The sequence below is a fragment of the Bombus affinis genome, chromosome 13 (assembly GCF_024516045.1).
Source record: "Bombus affinis isolate iyBomAffi1 chromosome 13, iyBomAffi1.2, whole genome shotgun sequence".
Lineage (NCBI taxonomy): Eukaryota > Metazoa > Arthropoda > Insecta > Hymenoptera > Apidae > Bombus > Bombus affinis.
This window is the reverse complement of record NC_066356.1, coordinates 2,084,855-2,105,040: the sequence shown is the minus strand read 5'-3', so window position 1 is coordinate 2,105,040 and position 20,186 is coordinate 2,084,855. Positions and strand designations below refer to the sequence as shown.

At 27.9% G+C, this 20,186-nt stretch overlaps 4 protein-coding genes across 9 annotated transcripts; 3 read left to right on the top strand and 1 right to left on the bottom strand.

Moving 5' to 3' along the window:
• Nucleotides 1–258: 258 nt before the first annotated feature.
• Nucleotides 259–2,474, bottom strand: LOC126923440 (RNA-binding region-containing protein 3). 2 transcript variants are annotated; one of them, XM_050736896.1, is made up of 6 exons: nt 2,332–2,474; nt 1,603–2,082; nt 1,375–1,519; nt 848–1,297; nt 588–738; nt 259–507 (listed from the first exon to the last, which is right to left on the bottom strand). In XM_050736896.1, the coding sequence occupies exons 1-6, from the start codon at nt 2,350–2,352 to the stop codon at nt 348–350; spliced, it is 1,407 nt and encodes a 468-aa protein (XP_050592853.1). In that variant the 5' UTR covers nt 2,353–2,474; the 3' UTR covers nt 259–347. The 2 variants fall into 2 exon arrangements, with proteins under 2 accessions (XP_050592853.1, XP_050592854.1); XM_050736897.1 differs by having other exon boundaries at nt 848–1,276.
• Nucleotides 2,475–2,882: 408 nt separating this feature from the next.
• Nucleotides 2,883–7,483, top strand: LOC126923438 (probable ATP-dependent RNA helicase DDX5). 2 transcript variants are annotated; one of them, XM_050736891.1, is made up of 8 exons: nt 2,887–3,188; nt 3,697–3,954; nt 4,024–4,076; nt 4,176–4,261; nt 4,420–4,700; nt 4,781–5,274; nt 6,565–6,807; nt 6,883–7,483. In XM_050736891.1, coding segments are annotated over exons 1-8 (1,719 nt in total). In that variant the 5' UTR covers nt 2,887–3,186; the 3' UTR covers nt 7,185–7,483. The 2 variants fall into 2 exon arrangements, with proteins under 2 accessions (XP_050592849.1, XP_050592848.1); XM_050736892.1 differs by lacking the exons at nt 6,565–6,807; nt 6,883–7,483 and adding an exon at nt 5,673–5,893 and having other exon boundaries at nt 2,883–3,188; nt 4,024–4,261.
• A 428-nt stretch (nt 7,484–7,911) lies between these two features.
• On the top strand, nt 7,912–14,163 carry LOC126923436 (uncharacterized). Of its 3 annotated transcripts, XM_050736888.1 has the most exons (7): nt 7,912–7,930; nt 8,273–8,412; nt 8,902–10,109; nt 10,178–10,237; nt 11,977–12,207; nt 12,291–12,482; nt 12,552–14,163. In XM_050736888.1, the coding sequence occupies exons 2-7, from the start codon at nt 8,405–8,407 to the stop codon at nt 12,713–12,715; spliced, it is 1,863 nt and encodes a 620-aa protein (XP_050592845.1). In that variant the 5' UTR covers nt 7,912–7,930; nt 8,273–8,404; the 3' UTR covers nt 12,716–14,163. The 3 variants fall into 3 exon arrangements, with proteins under 3 accessions (XP_050592845.1, XP_050592846.1, XP_050592844.1); XM_050736889.1 differs by lacking the exon at nt 7,912–7,930 and having other exon boundaries at nt 8,216–8,412; nt 12,291–12,449; XM_050736887.1 differs by lacking the exon at nt 7,912–7,930 and having other exon boundaries at nt 8,221–8,412.
• Nucleotides 14,164–15,149: 986 nt separating this feature from the next.
• LOC126923444 (ethanolamine-phosphate cytidylyltransferase) lies at nt 15,150–20,037 on the top strand. 2 transcript variants are annotated; one of them, XM_050736905.1, is made up of 6 exons: nt 15,150–15,346; nt 15,747–15,884; nt 16,081–16,260; nt 16,352–16,778; nt 16,867–17,087; nt 17,956–20,037. In XM_050736905.1, the coding sequence occupies exons 1-6, from the start codon at nt 15,303–15,305 to the stop codon at nt 17,960–17,962; spliced, it is 1,017 nt and encodes a 338-aa protein (XP_050592862.1). In that variant the 5' UTR covers nt 15,150–15,302; the 3' UTR covers nt 17,963–20,037. The 2 variants fall into 2 exon arrangements, with proteins under 2 accessions (XP_050592862.1, XP_050592861.1); XM_050736904.1 differs by having other exon boundaries at nt 15,152–15,346; nt 17,969–20,037.
• Nucleotides 20,038–20,186: the final 149 nt, after the last annotated feature.

The window sequence follows — 20,186 nt, the reverse complement described above, 5'->3', positions numbered from 1 at the left end:
ATTCTTTTGTGTAGAGAGTACTGAATTTAATCACTTCGCCGCATCGATCCAAAGATCCACGTTACAAGAGTAAACATATGTGATTAAAGTTTTCGTAAATGTAAATATGTAGTATGCATTACAATAAGTTCTATCTTGTTTCAAACAAAATATCGTAACATAAAATTACTAGGTATATAAAAAATTTGTCTTTATTAAAATTACTATTGATTATAAATAATATAATACATATAACATATTAAATATTGTGACACAAAATTACTAGGCATGTAAAAAATTTGTCTTTATTAAAATTAGTATTGATTATAAATAATATAATACATATAACGTATTAAATAAAATTCTTATTAACTTTTTGATATTTTAGCGAACTGTACAACCATTGGCTTATCTTTTAAAATAAAACCATTTGTTTCATTAAGAGCTAACTGTGCTTGTTCTACAGTCTGCAATGTGATAAATGCTTGACCCTTCATTCTACCCTCTTGCATAAGTCTCACATCATACCTAAAACAAAATAAATTATTATTAGAAACAATTGTTATTAAATTATATAACAAGCAAATTGCTTCTTATTTAATGCTTACTCAAATTCTGTTTTTAATTCAGGTACTATATATTTTCGGTAAATAAAATGTAGATCCTTCTCTTCAACTTGCTTTGTAAGATTCTTTATATATAAACGATTTGATGGTTTCCCAGGGTGGTAATTTTTAAAAACAGGAAGTAATCTTTGATCTATAATGAACAAAATATAATGAAAAAAAGATTTAACGTGTTCTTTCTTTGATTGCTTTGTTATATTTAGAAGAATACAATGTTTTATTGAGAATATAATAATTCTTACCATTAGCCGAAATTCTATTATTTGCTAACTGATTAGATGTAATTACTTCTTGCTCAACACCCTTAGTATTTTCGATATTTTCGGCAAGATCAAGGGGTTTAGAAAGCGGAAACATTAACCCAAAGCCACCATCTGTAGCATTGTTAGAATCAGTATTTTCCTCTTTATTTGAAGCATCTAAGAGTTTATCCACCATTTTCAGTTCAATTTTAAGATTTTTTGTTTCACCACGTTGTACTGGCTCAAACATATCTGCTGGTTTTACAACTTTTTGTGTAGAATTTGAAGATGTTATTTGTTTATTTGGATTAATAAATTTTGGAATTTTTAAACGTTTTTTATGTTGTGGACGTTTTCTTTTTACAGGTATAATTTCCATAGGTATTGCATTATCTTCCTCATTTGACTCTATTTCCGATTCCTCTTCTTCTATTTCCTCATTAAAAATATCTATTGTATATTATACATTAAATATATATATAACTTAAAAAATAACATAAGAAGAAGAGAAAATATAATTTCATTACCTTTGTTTCCTTTAGTATATAAACTTTCTTTTATAAAAATATCATTATACTTTTCTATATCATAAGCTTCCTTAAGTGCTGGAAATTCTGCTTCTAATTCTTCAAAAGGAGGTGGTAAATTCATCCTATTCATCAAATGTAAAACCTATGTAAACATAAGATAAGATGAATAAATAAAGAATATAGTATATTAAATTATATTTTTATATTATATTTTAATTTCTTCACCTGAGTATAAAACACTGGTTCTTTTAATAATTGTATGGCTATTCTTATTAAAGTGCCTTTTGTTGGTGCTGAATATTTATATTGTATATTTGGTGGAGGTGGCTGAGTAAAAACTTGGTTCATAGTCCAACTATTTAGTTTGTGTAGAAATGTTTGAAAGTTAGATCTGTTTGTGGATTCCTTCTTACTTTCTCCTTTTGTAAGTTTGTCATTATCAACATTATTTTCTGTTTTTTCTATTGACATAGACTTTTTAGCAAATTCAACTGTTAAATATTGTCCTTTGACATTTAATTGATGTAAACGTAACAATGCTTGTGTGGCTATTTCTTGAGATTGGAATTTTGCAAAAGTTATAGTGTACTTTTTAGAAAACCTCAAAGTTCGGGTTTTAGTAGCACCATATTTTTTGAATAATTCATTACGTCGTTCATCAGAAAGTTCTGGTGGCAAATGAAGAATTCTAAGTGTATCTGAGGCCTAAAATAAATAATTTCATTAATATATTTAATAAGAATAAATATTTTTATTAATATATTTAAAAACGTATTTCTGATTTCCATATAAAATTTGAAAAATAAAATAAAAACTAAAAATACAATGAATCTAAGTAAATATCAAATTATGACAGGTTAAGTATTAATGATATAATTTATAACATAAACTTAATAAAATTTTCATTTCTATTTATAATTTCTCAGTCATATGTATATAAATATATCAAATTACATGTGCTATTTCAGATGACATCCTAAATTTAAAAAATTATCAAATAGTATCAAACTATATTTATGATCATACTGCAGATCGTAAACATAAAGAACTTGTATGGAGTATACACATCATCAGAAAGGAAATTATGAACCTGGAGGCTAAAGTCCAGCGACATCTTCATAAAATATATTAATTAATAAGGCCGCGGCATATTCAATTTTGACAATTTTATTTGCTCCTACTTATAGTTTTTAGAAATTTTACTTAAACTAAAGTTTTTGTCAATTTTATTGTTACCACAAGAAATAGATTTTATAAAATATTTTTTTTGTTACCACAAGAAGTAATAAAAATCAAAAACCAGATTAATCCATTAATTATATAATAAACTATAAATATATTTAATAAGTTAGCTACAAAGTTTTTAAATTAAATGTAAGTTTCGCGAAAAGAAGATTTCTGCTTACGTTTATTTTATATTTGATATTTTTTCTAACTGTTCTATAAGTATTCTATTCTATTTTATATTTTTTTGTTTTAATTCATCCGTTCTCTATGTACTACTACGCGAATGCTGCCATGGAAACAGTTTATACGGAACTACTTTCGGAAGTTCACTTGTCAATTTGATCCGCCGAATTTACCGGCAAGTTTAAAAACAACGATTATATTTTATTCGTAGTATATCAATTGCATTTTCATCGTCAAGAAACTTCATAGCTTGCGTTAAGCTTAATACAATTTTTCAACTAGGATTATTGACTGTTCCTAATATTCGCTTCTACTAAAGTATCGATTGGCGTTCGCGAAAGTGACCGCAAAGCAGAATAATCTGTTGCTCGTTGTATTTAAGGAAATTCCAATTTCCAAATGTAAGTACGATCTGACAACCTAATTGAAAATTACATAATAAACATTTGTATTCAAATTTCCATGGATGTAATTCAGAGTATAGGCATTTAATTATTTATTTTATCGTAGTTACCAAGTATGTAGCGCCAAATCGTATTGCAGATAATGGTAATCAATAATCAAAATTTATGATAAAAAATGATTGTATATTTTAACATATCTCTATATAGGTGTCTATATTATCGTACATTTACAATAGATCGTTAACTAAAGTAGATATTAAAATGAAAAAATAATTTTTACATTACTCTCATAATTTTATTAAAAAAGTATTACATTCTTATATGAAAAAAATACATTTATTACGGAATGTATTATATCTCTAAATAAACAAACAAGTTATTAAAATATTTCAGTTATTATAAAAAGTATTAAATTTATATGAAATTCATATAATATATCTAATAAATTTGTATCCTATAATATAATAATAAACTGATTATAAATTAAAATAGATTATGTATCCAGGTTTAATCGAGACAGAGATCACAATAGAGCCTGCAGAGGTGGTAGTGGCAGAGGTAACAATAAAGGAGGTAGTGATAGTATTCGTGGTAATAGCATTAATATATGCGGTATACGTGGTAGAGGCACTACTAATAATATCAGAGGTATTGTAAAAAACAAACAACCTGGAGGAGCTCTTAGAAAAATCAATTGGGATGTGAGATCTTTAGAACCTTTGCGCAAAGATTTTTATATTGAACATCCTACAGTAAGAAGCAGGTAAAAACCTTTTATCCACTCTTTATTATTTTTTTTAACTACAATATAAATTTCAATACAATATACCAGATCAAAAGAAGAAGTATGCCAATTCAGAGAAAATGCAGAAATAACTATAAAAGGTGACAATATACCTAATCCTATTCAATATTTTGAGGAAGGAAACTTCCCACCTTATGTATTGGATGAAATACATAAACAGGGATATTCTCAACCTACAGCAATTCAAGCACAAGGATGGCCTATTGCACTTAGTGGCAGAGATTTAGTTGCTATTGCACAAACTGGCTCTGGAAAAACGCTAGGAGTGAGCCAAATTAGAGATACATAAATTTTTAACTTGTAGAAACGTAAAGACGTTTTTTTTTTATTAAGAGTTAAAATATGCACATAATACATATATATAAAATTAAGTTTTAATGAATTTATATGAATCGATGAACTTTTAAAATATTTTTATTTCAGTATGTTTTACCAGCAATTGTTCACATCATACATCAACCACGTCTTGGTAATGGAGATGGTCCAATTGCTTTAATCTTAGCTCCTACAAGAGAATTAGCCCAACAAATTCAGGAAGTAGCTAATTGTTTCGGAGAAGCAGCAGGTGTAAGAAATACCTGTATCTTTGGTGGTGCACCCAAAGGCCCACAGGCACATGATTTAGAAAGAGGTGTTGAAATATGTATTGCTACACCAGGTAGACTTATCGATTTCTTGGAAAGAGGAACTACAAATTTACGCAGGTATAACTATTATTTTTACTAAAATTATGTACAATTAAAATATTTTCAATATATATGATATTGAATATGCATTATTTTAGATGCACATATTTAGTATTAGATGAAGCTGATAGAATGTTGGATATGGGTTTTGAACCTCAAATAAGAAAGATAATTGAACAAATTCGACCTGATAGACAGGTTTTGATGTGGTCAGCTACATGGCCTAAAGAAGTTCGTGCATTAGCTGAAGACTTTTTGACTGACTATACACATCTTAATATTGGTTCTCTGACCTTATCAGCTAATCATAATATTATTCAAATTGTGGATGTTTGCCAGGAGTTTGAAAAAGATTTAAAATTATATAGACTACTTCAAGAAATTGGAAATGAAAAAGAAAATAAAACAATAATTTTTGTTGAAACAAAACGAAAAGTAGATGATATAACAAGAAATATCAGGCGAGATGGATGGCAAGCATTGAGTATTCATGGCGATAAAAATCAGCAAGAAAGAGATCATGTATTACAGGAATTTAAAAGTGGAAGAGCTCCTATTTTAGTTGCAACAGACGTAGCTGCTAGAGGCTTAGGTATGCGTTACTTTCTCATAGTACTTAGATTATTTACACAGTCAAGAATATCGGGTGAATATGGGAATTGGCAACACTTATTGGATTAGCCAGATGCGTTATTAATAAGACCAGTGGACAGCTATGTATGTAGCAATGTGTGATTTATTGAAATTTTTTAATAGCAGAGCCCTTACAATACACAGATTAAACTCTATTTTAATTTTATTTTTATACCTTATGATATGATTTACGTTTTAAACAGGTTTGTATTTTTTTTATCATTAATAAAATATATAGGATTACTTATATGTACAAATATTTAAATAAACATATTTCTTCAATAATAAAATTTATATGAAGGGTTCTAAAGAAATGCACACAAGCTACCACTAAGACTGTCTGCTTTTCTTTTTCAGAGGCACAGAGTACCCTAAGTGAACGCAGTGTACTGCCAGTATTGGGCAGACACAGTGAATGTTTTATTTTTCTTTGCTTGTATTATATCAATAACAATATCAAAATATTAAACATACGCCTGTGTTTTCAATTTTTAAATTCTTATATAGTATTATATATTTTTGAATTTAAATTTAGGAATTTAATACAGATTTTAATTTTATAATATAATAATAATAATGATTACATCGAAAATGTTTATAATACAATAATTATAAAGTAATCATACATTTTAAACAAAAATATTGTTTTATCATATATATGTAAGTAGTATATATTATATTTATTTTTTTATCTTTGTCTATTGATTTGCTGTTATAGTATGTCAAACAATTCTCAAGCGTTTTCTAGTGCCTCTAATTGTTAAAATTATTATTTAAAATCTAAAAAGGTCAATGCATTCAGGCTTAAACATTAAAATGCTGCCTTTATCCCAAACCAGACACTACCGCTGTGTCTGTCTAATCTCTAGGCCATCATACATGACTGAATAGCCCTACATTTAAAAGTAAATGGGGCTGTTTTTGCTGATTTTGAAATGGAATTTCCAACTAAAAGGTGGGTGGTTTTCAAACCTGACTTATAGACAAATATATTTAAGCGAAAATTGGGGGATATTGTTCCATCTCAATAAAAGTTAAAAACTTTTAAAAATTTTATAATAATTTAATATATTCGAAACCATTTTATATATTTCATCTCAAGCATTCTATATAATTACTTTTGCAAGTTTGAAGATCATTCTGTGAACTTGACACACTCAACAAATGGGGTGATGATTATTACAAACAATATACATATAAGTATAAATATTAGGAAAATTCTTATATTTTGTAAAATATTTTTTCACAGATGTGGATGATGTTAAATATGTAATAAACTTTGATTATCCATCATCGTCAGAAGATTACATACATAGAATTGGTCGTACTGGACGAAGAAGACAAACTGGTACCGCTTATGCATTCTTTACAACTCATAACATGAAACATGCAGGAGATTTAATAGAGGTATTAAGAGAAGCAGGACAAAATATAAATCCACGACTTACTGAAATGGCAGAGTTAGCTAAATCAGGAAGTTATGGAAGCAGAAGTATGTGTTTAAATTGTTTTCATGTAAGGCTTAAATAAATTTCATAATTCATTTATTTTGTATTTTTTGTGAAAGGTGGCAAACGATTTATGAGCAATGACAGAAGTAATACTAGACGAGGTAATACCGATACCAGAGGAAGAGGTGGTTCTACGAGAGGAAGAGGTCGTGGTGGAAATTCTTATCAATCTACTTCAAACAATTATTCAAATTCAGATTACAATAGCTATAACAATATGAGACAAAGTAATTCAACTAATCAGAATACAGGGTATGGGTATACACAGAGAACTTATGGGCAAAGCAATTTAACTCCAAGTTATGGAGGAGGAGATAATTATGGAAGTACTTATCAGTATAGAGGAACAACATACTAAAAATACATATACTATATTACAAACAAATTTTACTATCAAAGTATGTTAATAACAGTATAGTTACATTTGTGTTAATCTTAAGATAAATAAAATAAAGAATACACAAAATATGAAACAGAACCAAAAAATATCATGTGTTTTATATACATGATAAAGAAAAAAATAAAAAGATAGTTAGTAATGGTTAAAATAATGTTTGTTAAATATGTATGTATTATTTTAAAAGTTAAAAATTAGATTTCATTATACAAAATATTTTAAAAAACATTTCAGGTTAATAAATATATATTATGTTTTTATTATATAATTTATAATTACACTATATTTTATGTTAATAATATTTTGTGTTAAAGTAAAAAATATTTTAATTAAGGAAGCTTTGTGAAAAATAATATTTAAGTGAAATTAGCTTATTATATTTTGTTATACATATCATATACATATAGAATGTTAAATGATGTTTATTAAATATAATTACAAAAAATTTTAAACTTAATATTTTTCACAAATATATATATATATATTATTCTTCATTTATTATGACAAAATTTTATTCAATAAATTTCGGTACATGTATAAAATAAATTAAGTTTATTTCACTGCATGAATATATCAAACAAGTTATATAAGTACTAAAATTTCCCATTAAAGAATTATAACTAAATGTATTTTGTTATAGTTTTATGTTGTGTGTGTGTGTGTGTGTGTGTGCGCGTGCGTGTGTATTTCAAGCTATATTAATAAAAGTATCCTTTTTAACAAAATTAACTGAGTTGTTCTTACCTATAAGCTATAAAAACAAAAGACATTAATAAGTTGATAGTTTGCTTATCAATCCGATATTTTATTTTAATGTATTTTTCCCTACTCGATACTATTATTTCCGGTATTTTATGCAATTATATTTCATAAGATATTTATACTTAATATTTAAACTTTAATAGTTGAAAAAAAAGAAATAAAATATTTTGTACATGGTTAAAGTATGTTTAAATGATAAAAGTATTAATATATATAAAATGATAAAATTGAAAGTAAAATGGAGGTATTTCCTGATACAATACGACGCCATGATATTTGTTTCACAGATCCTCTTCGAATCGTATAACGAGAACGCGTAGTAGAAAGTAGAACATACTTTTGCTTGGTTCTTGTTAGTGGTACGTGTTTCTATTCAGGAAAATCATCGTAACTCTAATTTTGAAGTAATAAGTATCTTTATGAGAATGTAAGTTATATGAAATTTCTATTACCATTACGTAAAAATACTTATTTCCCTTAAATTTCTTATTGACATTTGATGCCTATGATTGACTGCTTTACTCCATATTGTTCTTATATTAACGAAATTTTTGCGCTCGTACTTAATATATATCTGGCTTTTAAACTTATTTGTAACATATTAGTTATTAAAAGAAAGTTTTAATATTAATAATTTGTTTTTATAAGTATGAAATATATGGATCTTGATTTTATAATTATAATCTCACGAATTCACAGCACGTGTTTAAGCTATATTATTAAAATTTAATTTACTTCATATGATTAAAATAGTATTAAATACATATACTTATGTTATAAATGATATATGATATATTAGAAAAGAAAATATTTTTTATAATATGACTTTCAACTGTTCACATAATTATATCTATGTATATAAACTGTGTACTGTATTCACATTTAGTTAATACATATAAATTACTTTATGTTTAAGGGCGTATCGTGATCGTGAACGTAGTGATAGAAGAGGGGGAGGAGGAGTACGCGGAGGAGGTCGTTTTAGTGGTCGAGATGGAAGTAGTGGAAGTGGGAGATTTGGTAGTAATTCCAATAGAGATAGTAATTTTGGAAACAATAATTTTAAAAACCGGCAACCTGGGGAACGGCTTCGAAAACCAAGATGGGATATGAGTACATTACCACCATTTAGGAAAGATTTCTATCAACCTCATCCTAATGTTACAACTCGAAGTTCACATTTAGTTGAAGCTTATCGTTCAGATAAAGAAATTACTGTAAAAGGAACAAATGTGCCAGGGCCAAATATATTTTTTGAGGAAGGTGGATTTCCAGACTATGTGTTAAATGAAATTCGCAGGCAAGGTTTTGGAGAACCAACTGCAATTCAGGCACAAGGGTGGCCTATTGCTTTATCTGGACGTGATATGGTTGGAATTGCTCAAACTGGGTCTGGGAAAACATTAGCATATATTTTACCAGCAATAGTACATATAAATCATCAACCAAGATTAAATAGAAATGATGGTCCTATAGCTTTAATTTTAGCACCAACAAGAGAACTTGCACAGCAAATTCAACAAGTTGCATCAGATTTTGGTATTTCGTCACAAGTAAGAAATACATGTATTTTTGGTGGAGCTCCAAAAGGTCCACAAGCTCGTGATCTTGAGCGAGGTGTTGAAATCTGCATAGCAACACCTGGACGACTTATCGACTTTCTAGAACGTGGTACAACAAATTTACGTAGATGCACATACTTAGTACTTGATGAGGCTGACAGAATGCTTGATATGGGTTTTGAGCCACAAATTAGAAAAATTGTAGAACAGATCCGACCTGATCGACAAACTCTTATGTGGTCAGCAACATGGCCAAAGGAAGTTCGCAATCTTGCAGAAGAATTTTTAACTGACTATATACAAATTAATATTGGTTCTCTACAATTAGCTGCTAATCATAATATCCTTCAAATTGTTGATGTATGTGAAGAATATGAAAAAGAGGGTAAACTTATGAAACTTTTAGAAGAAATATCAAATGAACCAGAGAATAAAACTATTATTTTCGTTGAAACTAAGAGGAAAGTAGATGATATAACACGTGCAATTAATAGGTATGGATGGCAAGCAATTGGCATCCATGGAGATAAAAGCCAACAAGAAAGAGATTATGTATTAAATCGTAAGTATTAACTGTAAAATTTTATGTATATAAACATATTCTGTCCAATACTAGAGAATTTATTTCAGAGTTCCGGAATAGCAGATCTGCCATTCTAGTAGCTACAGACGTTGCAGCAAGAGGATTAGGTAAGAATCCGTTTACATACAAGTGGGTATGATGTAAGGGTCAGGCTGCGATGGTTATTTCACATTTGTGAGAGTTGTATAATTGTGATGTGGCAACGGATAACGGCATGTGCCAGACTGATTGACATTAGTCCTTTCTTGGTGTGAATGGAAATTGTTTAAAAAACACAAAGGTTCAAGAAGAGAACTATCAATTAATACAATTACTGATTCAGGTCTCTTTCCTATTTCGTTTAGGATATTTTAATTGATTTCCATTAACTCATTATTTAGGGAACTTAATGATATATTATAAAATCACAAACAGAAAGTTAATGCTGTTATTTTCGTCTTTTCAGCACAACAATACTGAAGGGATACTTCGTAATTTTAGTTTTATTACAATTTAGGTGGATTTTGACATACTTTTAATCTCTAATAATCTATAAATTCTATAACGTAATATTTTCTTAATAAAGTTTTATTAATTTTAATAAATGAATATTTTAATATTAATTTAAAACGTGAGTTATGTTCTGAGGAACATCATAATTCCTGATTATAGCGCTATATTATTATTATTATCAATATTGGAATTAAAAGTAAGTCAAAGTATTTCAGCATTGAAATTAGTGTAGGTAAACAGGTAAGACGATAGAAGATTCATGTTTTTAAATTTTGTTCTGATTGAGAAAAGTCTTGTCAGTCTGGTATTAACGTGCTGTTCTATGTGTTTTCAGAGGCACATGCGACGGAGTTTTATCAATGATAAGAACTCTGGAGAGCTTGCTTTGGAATATATAATTGAATGGGGCGTGACTGCTGGTCTGTCCCCGTGCAACAAGCTAACCTAACGCTGTGCCTCGGCTCACCGTGCCACTTGAAAAAACACACTCTCACTCTGTACCTGCGACGGTCCAAAGTATGGAAATCATAGAGTTAGGGTATCTAGCAAACAAGGACTACTAGACAGGATAGATGTTGTACCATTTATTTTCTTAGATTAGAAGGGTAGGAAACGGCATTACTTTGTTTTGCACTGTTTGTTAAATTATACTTCCACTAAATTAAAAAAAGTAAATTTAGTTTAAATTTATAATCTATATATGTCCGATTTACAAATTGTTAAAAATATGCATTAGTGCAAAAGAAAGTTTGTAAACTTCCAACAGTGCAAAATAAATGTTGGTATTACTCATACAATGGAATGCGTGTGGGGTTGATCGGAGAATGCACATGGTGCTCATCCAATGTTCCAACCTCACGGAAGCAATGCGCAAGGACCAAATTTTGAAAGACCAGCACAGATCCATACTTTGGTGCGGGAGAGAAGGGTGTGAAGTTACTAAGAGTAAATATACAGCTCGCTAACGCATAAAGTGAGAATTCCATGAGAACCATCTGAGCTCTGATTCCTCTACATTTCCAAAAATGTATTTACGTTTCCAGCTTTTGGCAACCACAGGTAAATAATATAAAAATTTGCTCTTTGTGGTCAACTCATTTGTGTATTTCATGTGAAAATTATAAGTGGAATTAAGGACTGAGGAGATAGCGATGAATAATGATGAATAAATATTTCTAATATAAAATGTTTTATCTCATAAAATTTTATATATAAAAAAATACTGTTTAATTCCATTTGTATTGCACATAACATGTCTACTAATGCTTTAATTAATTCGCTTTGTAAGTTAATTGAACCACAAAGACAGAAGTAATTTTCGTTTTTCATGATTATAACTTTTAATGTTATATAGATGTGGAAGATGTTAAGTTTGTGATAAATTTGGATTATCCATCCAATTCTGAAGACTATGTACACCGGATTGGTCGTACAGGACGTTCACAGCGTACGGGAACTGCGTACGCATTTTTCACTCCTGGTAACGCACACAAGGCTAGTGACTTAATTCAAGTTTTAGAAGAAGCAAAACAAGTTGTAAATCCCAAACTATATGAATTATCGAGGAATCCAGGCATTTATAAAAGTATGTATATCTATAAAAGTATGTATTTTTCTTTGAAGTAATTAATTTTGCGTTTAATCTTTGTTTTATGTTTTTTACTGTAGGAGGTCGTTATGGGGGACGTAGTGGAGGTGGTGGAGGACGTGGTTCTGGGGGCCGTGGCGGCACTTCCCGTGGTTCGCGTGGTGGTCGTGACGGAGAGAGAGGTGGCAGATTTGATCGTTCTAATGGCGGTGGAGGAGATCGAGGAAATAAATGGAATGGTAATAATAGCAGTATAACGTCAAATAAAAATTGTAAGAGTTCTATTTTCTTTCTACTTTACTCTTTTAATGTACATTATTAAATAATCTATGTTTATGTAGGTGGTGTGGGAGGAGGCAACTATAATAGTAAAGCATTTTCTCAAAACAATTATGGAGGAGGGTCTGGTGGTGGTTCCAGTGGTTATAGTCAAAATGGTGGATATGGAGGCAGTGGAGGAGGAGGTGGAAGTGGCAGTAATTATAGACAACAAAATGGCTATTAATTACAAAATAATTCATTTTGAATGAATGTTTTATGTAATATAGTAAAGAAATGTAAACAAACTAAAGAATGTTCTATAGAACAGGTTTTTTTATGTAACGTGCTTCTCGCAATGGTTAAACACAAAGTAGAATAAAATGCACGTGATATTATGACCGGTTAAAGTAATATGATTAAATGTATTAGCAAGCTAGGTTACGAAAATCTAAGGACATTCATAATCATTCTTAAAAAAAAAAAAAAAAAAAAAAAATGAAGAAAAAAGATAAAAAGTGTATATGCAAATGTAATGTTAGGTAGAATGTTACTAATGATTTTTGACATGTGATACTTGCAAATACGACTATATATTTCACGTACAACTTAAATTAATTATTTAAAAGTATTAATATATTTGGTACATTAAACAAAAGTAAAACGAAATGTTTATAAAATCGAATACAAAATATTGACAAATAATATTCTTTAAAATATGGGACTTTTAAGAAAAATAGTAAGAAATGAAAAAATTATTTCGGAACAATATACTTAATTTATGCTGACTATTTATATCAGAGTTGCCTAGTTTATAAAGATGTGTTTTTTGTAAATGTATCGGTATAAGTCGTAAATGCATGGATCATCTGTATTATTTCAAACGTCCAGCGTATTAAATTGTATTTATCCTCTTAAGTAGAGGATATCCTATGCAGTGTAGTATTAGACATTTAATAAAATAATATAAGTATAAAATATTTCGATAATTCTATATAAAATTTTATCACAGCTTACTTTCCTTATTTGGAAGGTAAATTGTATTCATTAAATTTTTTATTGGATTCAAAAATACTAAATTAGGAACTCATATTATCTTAGAACAATGTCACAATCAGTTTACTATATTCTATATACAAATTTTGTTAAAAAATAACTAGGGTTTTTATTCATTGAAACAATATTTTTTATTTATTATTTCATCACTTATGGTAAAATATTACGATAATATGTGACATTGCGAGTAATCAGTTCTATCTGTTCCACGAAAAGATATCTTTCTTACTGAGTGGTATTGTGGCATTTATCAGAAATCATGCGATCAGGTCAGAGTTTATTGATTCATTCCAACACAATCTTGTACAGTTACACTTTTGCGATAGAATTACACAACTGCCGATTGTGTGTGCCTGTCTGATTGCTTTTACGATAATAGAATTTATATTGTAATATCATTAGTCATTCTTTATAGTATTTAGCGTATGATATATTAATCTGTATATTTTAGTGTTCTATGATGTTGCGTGAATATATTTTTTGATGTTAGCTGAATAAATTAAAGAATCATTAGGTCAGAATTCTAAAAATAAAATATTCATGTCTTATTAATACAGTAAATTTTGTAGATCTGAAATTGTCGTAATATTTTTATATTGTACAATATTGTCTAATAAATAATGAAGTATTCCATTCTCATTGTAGTAATGTTATATTATGTCATTATGCTATTGTTCCATAATTAGTGTATTTCTATTTCAGTTTATGTCTAATTGCAACATTAAATTTGTGAAATAGGAAAAATATATCAATTTCAAATTACGTAATTTATAGAATTTATAGGAATATAGGTAGATCTTACGAAATTAAGAAATATTAAAAAATTTGTAACATAAAATAAATTGTTTCGGCTCACAATACTTAATTGTAAATCACTTTATATATTTAATATATGGATATCATTCCAATATATTATACAAAATCTACTATTGTAAAAAACTTTACGAACGATTCCAATTATTAAATTTTTAAATATTTACAATTGCTAAGCAACAGTATTACTTCGATAACAGACGCATGTTGGAACCGAGTTGTGTATGTTAACAAGGGAGGTAGGTGTGTGAAAATTGCCAGTTATTTTTTCAGCTTTTTCGCTCAAGGTCAAAAATCCACTGATAAGCTAAGTTAAATTATGGTACACTGTATTAAATTAAAAAATATTTGCTTTAACACATATATACGAAACCATTTACGTCAAAGGCTAAAATGTTTCCTAAGGCGTGCTATATTTTAATTTTGATGGGTACGATTCTGTACATATTGGAACAAATATTTTTAAATTTAGTATAGTGTACCATAGGAAATTTATCTTAATTTTCCGGTGAATTTCCGTTTTAAGTATGTACCTATAAATTATTGGAGACTCGAAGGCGAAAGTGAGATATAAGTGCTATCGGTGAATGAATCAGACATATGTTCATCAAAAAATCCTTAGAACTTAATTGCAATAATTTCATAATTGCAAGGTAAAGAACATAAAAATTTTATTTTTTCAATTTCGATAATTTATGAGATATATCCAAGATATATATATTTATACATATATATCGTCTACTACTAATACAGTATTATATATATATGCATATTAATGATAATCGAAGTGGGGATGAATTGATGAAAAGTATATTACGCGACGAATGACGCGTGAGTCGGCAATACGCGCAGTCAGCGCAGTGCACTCCAAGATTTCGTGTAGTGTGCTTCGTAGTTACCGGTTATTATTTATTGAGCAAAAGAATTTTTTCTATTTTGTATTATAAATATCAATTTCATTCATTATGACAGAAAATCGCAAGGAAGTAAGGGTATGGTGTGATGGATGGTAAGTTCTTACTAAATTATATTTGTCCTATACTTAATTTAAATTTTACGTGCTTGTTGTCCGCAATTGGTGTATGACTATGACTTTTTGTTAATAGGATGTCAATCAATAAAGTTTTGATACGAATGATACAATTATATGTATACAGTGATAGAAAATTATACGTATAACAGAAATTACAGTGATAATTTTGAGTAGTTCATATTTGTAACACTGTTATAATTGCCGTTTTCATTCTTTTTTACGTTTTAACGTATTATGTATGAGACAACTTATAAAACTTTTATTATATTAAACTATGCGAATTCCGCTATCAAACAAATACATTTAAACTTTTCACCTGTACATTTCGTTATAAATGTACAAATATATTTTTCAAATGATTATTTTTTCAACACAGCTATGACATGGTGCATTTTGGCCACGCGAATTCTTTGCGTCAAGCGAAGGCATTAGGTGATTATCTAGTTGTGGGTGTACATACAGATGAAGAAATTACTAAGCATAAGGGACCACCAGTATTTATGGAACAAGAAAGGTATGTCTTTATTCAAATAAAACAATTGAATTACTTTGAATTTTAAATAACTTTTATAGCAATTTTTGTTAATTATGTATAAATATATAAAAAATAATTAATATTGTGCAAGTAATATCATAAGCAAATTATTATACTTTTAGCATTAAAGCAAATTAATTTATGGTTGTTCTATAATTAAATATATTTACATTAGGTACAAAATGGTTCGTGGTATCAAGTGGGTAGATGAGGTAGTTGAAGGAGCACCTTATGTTACGACTTTAGAAACATTAGACAAATACAATTGTGATTTTTGTGTTCATGGTGATGATATCACCATGACAGCGGATGGTGTAGACACGTACCATTTGGTCAAAGCAGCAGGTCGTTATAGGTATATATAAAATAAATTAATATAAGAGAGTTATATAAATAATAATAAAAGTTAGGAATAAATAAAATATAAGTAAATATAATTATTACAGGGAAGTTCAAAGAACAGCTGGTGTGTCAACAACTGATCTAGTAGGCAGAATGTTATTAATGACACGGCAACATTTTAAACAAGGAGATAGTGAATATAGTGTTGATAGAGAACCTAGTAAAAGCATGGGTCAAGATAGAACAGCACGAAGTCCATGGACAGGTTGTTCACAATTCTTACCTACTACACAAAAAATTATCCAATTCAGTGATGGGAAAAGTCCACAACCTGGAGATAAAATAGTTTATGTAGCAGGAGCATTTGACCTTTTTCATGTTGGTCATTTAGATTTCCTAGAAGTTGCAAAAAAAGAAGGTGATTATCTTATAGTTGGACTTCATACAGATCCAGTGGTTAATAGATACAAATATGGTAATCATCCAATTATGAATCTTCATGAAAGAGTACTTAGTGTGCTGGCATGCAAAGTAAGAAATAAAATATTATTTCAAATATCTTATAAAATACCAGTTGAGCTACAGTATGTTTAAAGTCTGTTATTTGATTTACATATAGTACGTTAATGAAGTAGTAATTGGGGCTCCATATGAAGTTACTAAAGATCTTATGGAACATTTTGATGTAGCTATTGTTTGTCATGGTCAGACTCCTATCATGCCTTCTGAGGATGGTTCAGACCCATATATTGAACCTAAAAGACAGAATAAATTTAAATTATTGGATAGTGGTAATGACATGACAACGGAGAAAATTGTTGAACGCATAATTCTTCACAGGTACGTTATTTTTATATGCTGTAAGTGGATGTATGATTAAAAAAATTTATAAATTATTACAAAGATTACTGTTAGATTCCAAATTAAAATTACATATAATGTGCATAAATCTAATATATTAAATATTAACATATTATTAGTTTAAAATACAAGATTAAAACTAAACAAAAATAAAATTTTGAAATTAATTGTGCTGTTCTAGAAGAAATGAAAATGAGTAAATGAGTAAATGTTGAGAATAATTTTTAATTTTAATATTATATTTTAATATTATAAAATATCTACATTTATATTAAACATAAATGTAATTAAAAATGTTAAATATATCTAATAATGATTGTGCAACTTTAATGAGCATTTGAAATTATCATACTTCATTAAATAAAAGATATAGAAATATTTTTATTTCATATAATATTTTTTTTATAATATAAATATAGTCGATACTCAATATTACTCAAGATCTACAAGAACTACATATAATAATTAAAACAATACATAATAATTAAATATAATAATAATTATAATTAAAACATAATAATAATTAAAAACTTGAACAACTGTCGATATGTTGAATCTTGCCATCTTGCATTTTGTCATTCTTCATTCAGCTTCAAATAAACATCTTTTTCCTTACTTTAGTTTGAAATTTTATATCATTCATCTTTCATGCTTTTATAATGGGATATGCAAGTTTATGCTATCAAACACTTCATGGATTCATCTTATATTTCTATTTATGTGTAGTTTGTGTAAGTGTGTATTCTTTACAAAGAAATTTATAATTTATTTATTTTATCATAATTAAGATTGTAAAACATTTGCATATCCCAACGTTTTAAGACAGACTCACAATGTTTTGATATAGTGCTTAATTGCAGGTTGGAATTCGAAAATAGGAATTTAAAGAAGGAAAAAAAAGAACAAGCAGCTTACGAAGCCCTTATAAAGTCTCAGAAAAAAGAAAGGACTGAATAATTTATTCTGTACACTCAAAGTGTGTGATAATTATATTTTATGGAACATATTTGTAAATATGATATCACACTAATATTTAAATTATTTAATTTTATTTGAAAATATGTGTGGTTTAAATATTTATAATCATGCTAAATATTTAAGGTATTAACATATTATAGACAATTTTTTTTTCCAACAACTCAACGACAGAAACAAATACAACGATAAAGGTATGCAAAAGATTGTGAATATTTGTAAACTTAAATATTTCTAATTAGGAAGGTTTAGAGAAGTTTATTTTATGTTACATGCTAAGTCTAAATATGCACACATATATATAAATCTGGTATTAAAACTTGGTACTAGGATATTATTAATAAGCTTTTGATTATGTATCATGATGTGAATATTATATAAAAGTGAAACTTTTACAATGTTAGGTTTTATTTATATATTTTATGTATTTTTTTTTACAGAGATTTTATCGTCATATTTAAGGCATTGTTTATTTTTTTGACAATATATGCACTATTTTATTACTATAATTAATCTGTATGAAATTAAAAATTTAAGCAAATGATTTTATAAACATTTTACAACCAAGACATGTATATTTTTAATTTCATAGTCACTTAGTTAAATCTAGTTTATAATTGGATTCTTTTTGTATAGCACATAAAGTGGAAATAGTAAATAAATTTATAAATATAAATTATTAAATCTATCTTATTAACTCTTAAATGATTAATTTGTGGAATGTTATGATTATTTTTAAATCTGTTTTTACATTAAATATTTTTTCTTATAACTTAGAATATAGTTAGAGTATGACTATAATAATTTTGCATAATTATTTGGAAGGAAAGATAACTATATATATTCTTCATAGCACATAAAGACACAATATTATAATAATTAAAGATAATAGTAGCAAAATTATTTAAATAAATTGTTTATTACAGTATAATTGTCCTATGAAATGTATTGTAATTTTGTACATTTCCAATCAATATTTTTTTTACAATATTTAATTGTGCAGTATTTGTAGATTTATTGTGTATACAAGAAATAATATTTGTAATCGTTATTATCAAATACATGTGTATTTAATTAATACGAATTGACAATGCATTGTACAAGGAAAATGTACATTTATAAACAAATGTTAAAATTGTAAAATAAATCGTAAGTGCCACATTTTGTAACATAATCATGTTACATTATTTTTACTTGAAACTAAATATTAACCAAAGATACATTTTGATCGTGATACAAAGTATGCAATTTGTTCTAAGTTTTTATTTTGCTCTTATTACGCTCTTATTATTTGTAGACCGAAATCTATTTGATGTAAAATTGTTTTCTTATATGCTCTATTTTATTTAAGTAAAGTTGATTGTTATAAATTGTATCTACAGAGGCGGACTAGCTATTGGGGGGTTTAGGAAAATTCCCGGTGAGACAGTAGGGTTTAGAGGTTTTACTGACTTGGATCCGCTCTATGTAAAATTGTAATCTCCCAGTAAAACTCATAGAGATATAAAGATAGAGTACGCGAGTCGTATGTTAGCGTGTAAGTGGATGCGATGTGAGAATTGAAAGAGAATTCTGCATAGGACCTTTCTGTTCTTGTTTAATCAGGCATGCAACTGATGTCGCTCGCTAATTGAATTACACACACATATTTATTGTATAAATGTGCATGCGTATTAGATAAGAACACAAGAGGTCCCATTTTTATATTTCTACAATAAAAATTTGAGTCCTAGTCCGCCCTTGTATCCTAATTTATATACGCGCGATTGCACAGCATTACCACATCCCTCACTATGTTATATTCATAAACATGTAATAGAATGACATGCTATAAAATATTGCGAAATGGAGCAATCGATTTAATTTCTATCAATAATTTAATATTCCTAAATGTGTGACATGCATAAAAATGCAGTGATGTTTTATTTTGCAATAAATAACTTATATGCGATTATATTAATACAGTAATTATTTTGTAATATTTCTATACCTATTCGTTTATTCGACCAATTAAGAAATTTGTAGTTAGAATCTTTAAATGATAACATTTTCTTTATAAACAACAAATAGTATTCTACTACTGTATGTATGTACATTGAGTCA